The 5,543-nt window shown below is 33.5% G+C and overlaps 1 protein-coding gene across 1 annotated transcript; it reads left to right on the top strand.

The window, feature by feature from the left end:
- LOC109847350 lies at positions 775–1,746 on the top strand. The gene is made up of 2 exons (XM_020416582.1): positions 775–1,015; positions 1,079–1,746. The coding sequence occupies exons 1-2, from the start codon at positions 775–777 to the stop codon at positions 1,744–1,746; spliced, it is 909 nt and encodes a 302-aa protein (XP_020272171.1).

The raw sequence follows: 5,543 nt of genomic DNA, 5'->3' as shown, positions 1-5,543 counted from the left end.
ATATCAGATGAAGAACCTCCACTTGTGTTTCTATTTAAAATCTCTTGTTTTTTAATTCGAAAATACTCGCGTTCCGAAGGATCGGTAATAGTATCAAGATTAATTAACATAATTATACTTTCTTGTCGTTTCCTTTGAAGATCTAATTTTTTCTTATCGTTTTCGGCCCTTAACATCATAATCTGGTGCATTACCATTCTATCATTTTCTCGTTGTCCATGACTTTTTTTTAAAATATCGACAATTTCTTGATTGCTTTTATTGAGAGTTTTAAAGTCGATGTTCTTTTCAGTTGCATGTCGCCTCCTCATCTTCTCTTTCTTCCTTCCTGTCGGTCGACTTATTATCATATCTTCGTCATTATGAGTATATCCCTCATTATTGTCATTTAAGTCGACGATAGGAGAACTTGAATCTGATCCCTGAGATGAGCGGGACTTTGAAGTTTTCGAAATTACAAGCGATCTGACACTTATATTTGCCCATTTCTCTGCATCTTTTAAAATTAACCAAACATGATAAAATAGAAACCCCCTTTCTCTCTTCTGGATCTTCTGCAAATATTATCCTAGCACGTTTAATCTACCACAAGAGAGGAAGAAACATTTATTAATAACATGATAATAGATAACAATCAAGATTTATGTTATTCAAAATACTTACAATGTCAAGCTCAGAAGCACCGCTTGGATTTAAGCGCTCGACTTGTACAGGAGTTTATTCCTTCGTATAGTCGAGGCGGTACGTGAGCATGAAAACTTCTTCGTACAGAAGATGGATGGTGTCGGCAAACTTGGGCTATCAACTTTACAAAAAGTTACATCGGTATTTTGCATGTTGGCGTATGAAACATCAGCAGATAGTACTGATGAATATGTTAGGATCGGCGAGTCAACTGCAATTGTATGTTTAAAGAGATTTTGCAGAACAATTGTAGAAGTATATGGAGATGAATATCTGAGGACCCCCAATGTCGACGATGTTGCAAGGTTATTGCAAAAGGGCGAAGAAAGAGGTTTTTCAGGAATGTTAGGAAGTCTAGACTGTATGCATTGACAATGGAAAAATTGTCCAACAGCATGGACAGGACAATACTCAGGTCGTCATGGAGGCCCAACCATTATTCTTGAGGTAGTAGCATCATATGATCTATGGATATGGCATGCTTACTTTGGCTTACCAGGATCCAATAACGATATAAATGTATTGCAGTCGTCTAATTTGTTCGACAATCTATCACAATGTATTGCTCCTCATGCTCATTACACAATTCAAGGAAAAAATTATGATGTCGGTTATTATTTGGCCGATGACATATATCTGAAATGGCCAACACTTGTTCAAACCATTTCTAATTCCGATGATAAAAAGAAACAATATTTTGCAATGATGCAAGAAGCATGTCGAAAAGATGCTGAGCGGGCATTCAGTGTTCTCCAATCACGATTTGCTATCATCAAGGGGTCAGCTTGTTTTTGGGATAAACGAACTCTGCATGATATCATGACTGCTTGTATTATAATGCACAATATGATTATCAAAGATGAACGCGACGAGCAAGAAGATGTTATCATTTCAACTCCACAATCAATTCTGAATGCTGAAAATATGGAGATAACGGAAACTGAACGATTCCAACGGTTCCTTGCTCGACATAAGAGGTTGAAAAACAAAGAAGCTCATTATGCACTTCGAAATGCATTGATTGAACATTTGTGGGAAAGACATGGAAATGAAGCGATGTAACTTTTTTTAATAATGAAATAATGACTTTTTCATTTTTAATTACTTGGTTCTTGAAATTTTATATTTCAATTAATGTTATTCAATATTAGTCTCATTTTGAAGGTATCGACAAAACATTTCCAATTGTAAAACTTTTATTTAAAAATAATTAGTAGAAATAAACTTATGTTGATTTTAAGTTGAATATCTAAAAATAATTAGTTAGTTAGAAGGGTAAAATAGAAATTTTATTAGGGGGAATAGTGAAATAGAGGGGCTGCATATTTGGAGGAAAAAACTCCAAATATGCAGCCCAGGTTTGGTTTTTGCAGCCGAACTCCAAAAAATGGAGTTCGGTTGGACTTCAACCGGGCTGCATTTTGGAGAAATGCAGCCCGGTTAGAGCTGCTCTTATGATGAGATTTCTCATGTTGAACGATTTGGTTTCTTCTTCAAAATAAAAGTTCCTTACTATTATGGCATAGATTTTTTTAGCATATGACTCTTTCTAAAAAATGATAATTTTCTTCATCTCCTGATATTATCACTTATGAGGATTGAATATGCAAGTATTGTTCATAAACATTGTATGCAATACAAGAAGTATATAGGCTGACAATGTAAGTTCTCTTCTTGAGCCTCCTAAATTCCGTGGGTTGACTATTCGCCCACTAACAACATTTTGGATCTATGTGCGGAAACGTGGTAAACTTTAAATGCACCTATTTAAATAAATAAAAAACTTTCTAAAGTTCTCCAATTTATTCCACTGCATGCTATTCTATTCTATTCATGTTTTATTTAAGTTTTGTAATTGTTTGGCCTGTTCCTCCATGCTTCTTTGAGTGGCATACGCACGGGATGGACAACAACTATCTTTACTTAACAATAAAAATATAAATTGAAAAAAAATTATAGTACCCAATGGGAATGCATTCAGTATATCCATTCAGTATGGGGCTGTTTGATTAGTATTTTTTGCCCTTATTTCCCTGCCAAAACTGACAAAAATTGTCAGTTTTGACAGTTTTACTTGCAAAAACGCTCCAAAATGGGCGTTTTTGCAAGTAAAGCTGTCAAAACTGACAGCTTTTGTCTGTTTTGGTAGGGAAACCCAAACAAAAAAGCCAACCAAACAGCCCCTATATCCTATCGGCTACATTGTATCATATTATGCTTACGATATGATACATAAAAAATATGAGGATTTTCACTAATGATTTGTTTTTACTAATTAAATCAAAAAATACAAATTTGCTAGTCTAAATACTCTACAAAATTTAACATTGTGGTTACATTCTATATATCTGTTTTATATCATAAACAAATATGAATAAAAAATAAATTCATAAATCAAACACTCGATGTGCATTAAGTAATTCATAAAAGATTGTCTCGTAAATATCAAGAAGCATGCTAATATTTACTTTACTACAAAATAAAAGAAAGACAAATTGATGTGTACTATTACAATTGTTCTTGACTATTTCTCATATGTTGATAGTGTTATATGATTTTTTCAGTTGGAACACTATCAAACTCATCTCTTTCAACATATGTAATGAGACAAGCATTCATCCATTCATCTTCCATATTGTTACGCAAATGATTCTTGACAATCTTCATTGTAGGAAATGTTCGCTCCACAATTGCAGTTGCAACAGCTGAGATCAAATCCAACTTCACGAGCAAACACACCAAAGGATATACTTTATTCTTTTTTATCTATATTGACATTTTGGAAAGATAACCAATGTCGTTTAATTTTGAAAATTGATTATCTGAACGCACATTGATGATATAATTCTCAAGTTGATTATTAGAAACCACAAGATCTACCGGATGAAACTTTGAAGGATAAAACTCAGCAAAAAACAAATCAATTTTCTCTTATCAAAAGCAAAAAATGACTCCATTGGATTCAAGTATGCCATACAAGTAAACGACTTGGTATTAACCTCCATAAAGCAATTGTTAAGCTTTTGAAGTTGCTTGTCAATCACTTAATAGAAAACTTCAACACCAAAATAGTGCAAGCTTGTCACTTTCTAAAAATTACGTCATGGTCATCCACAAAATGCGAACATATCATCCATATTTGGAGTATGAATATCATGTTTCTTACAAAATAAAGAAACATCACTCAAAAAAGATGCTCACTCGTCATCTCTCATCCATGTAGTTGTTGCTTGACTACTTTAACTAAAGCAATAGCGTTGTTGATATCTTGATCTTTGCATTGTAGGGCTTGAGATAACTCGTGCGTGACTTCTAATATATTTTTCATTAAGTGCATGCCAAATACAAACTAAAAAGACTGTATGAAGTATAATAAAACACGTGTTTGGCTTTTTTACTTTGAGGTTGTGGTATCTTTGATAATAGTATCAAGCATCTAAGTGACATGAGAATATTGATATCAAGTTGACTAACATCTCATAGTGCGACCCTAAGTGAGTATCTCCAGTGCGATGAAGAGATGTTTCTTGATTTAAATATTTTCCACTAGAAAATTCAACATTTTTTAACCTTCGAAGATCTTGGTAACTTGCTTTTCTCAAAGAATCTTTCGACGCTTGCATGAACCTCCAACAATATTATCCTAATTATAAGCACCATAAAAAGTAAAGCAATCTCAGTTTGTTGCTTTGCAACACTTAGAAGTGCTAGTTGTAGTTTATGTGCTAAAAATGGATATAGAAAGCAAGCTCATTCTCCTTCATGATTACTGTATTGAGACCATTACATTTCCATTGCATATTGCTAGCACCATCATAATTTTGACCAAGAATTCTTGATACACTCAGTCCATGTTTTGAAAATGAATATTCAATTGCCTCATTAAGAGATAATGCGGTAGTGGATGAAACATGAACAATCCCAAGAAAACATTCACTAATGTGTCCTTTCTCATCCACAAAATGCAACACGATGACCATTTGCTCTTTGATTGATATATCACAAGATTCATCAATCGAAATAGCAAATAAATCATCATTAAGATCATTCATAATAACTTGAGTAGTTTCATTGGCAGCAGCACTCACAAATATCCTTTTGAATGCTAAGCGCTATTAATTTAAGATTTCCACGAGTTCTCTTCAAAAATTTGCCAAAAGCAACATTTTGATTAGAAACAAAATGCATAAGCTCAAGAAAGTTTCCTTGATTATTAAAAGTTAAGATTCATCATGGCATTGAAATGCTAATCATTGACGTAAAAGAAATTGAATGCAATCGATTGTTACTGTCAAGTGAATACGATAATCCTCCTTGACTTGATTAGATTGTTTGGAAATAGCAATACCAATATGTTGCTTTTGCTTCATTAAAGTTTGACTTTTAGTCCAAGCTTCATTATGAGCACTATTTGAACCATCAACATGCTTTACTAAGCTGTCTTTGTTTTTTCTTTCCCAATTTGAATATCCGTTAGACATAAAACAATCACCACTTTGCTTTCCAATATTATGCTTCACAAGATAGCAACGCAAGCAAAATGCGACATCTTTTGATATGATATATTCAAGTCAATTTCCAAATTCATTAAACTAGTTGAGATGGAAAGGACACAAATTGTTTTTTGTTTTTGTTTGGGTGGGGGAGAACTTAAGTTGGAGCGGTTGACAAAGACCTTTTTGTAAATGAGATCGTCGAATATTATCTCATTTATTTGGATGATAATCTAAATTCTTTTAAGAGCCTTCCAATAAACTCAACTTCTTCTCCAACAAATATATAGGTATATCAAATTGAGTTCTGCTTTTTAACTCGTGGCCGCCCAACTCGCGGGCAGCTCGCAAGAGCGAAAACAAGGG

The sequence above is a fragment of the Asparagus officinalis genome, chromosome 7 (genome assembly GCF_001876935.1).
Source record: "Asparagus officinalis chromosome 7, Aspof.V1, whole genome shotgun sequence".
NCBI lineage: Eukaryota > Viridiplantae > Streptophyta > Magnoliopsida > Asparagales > Asparagaceae > Asparagus > Asparagus officinalis.
This window is presented reverse-complemented; position numbering and strand designations above follow the sequence as displayed.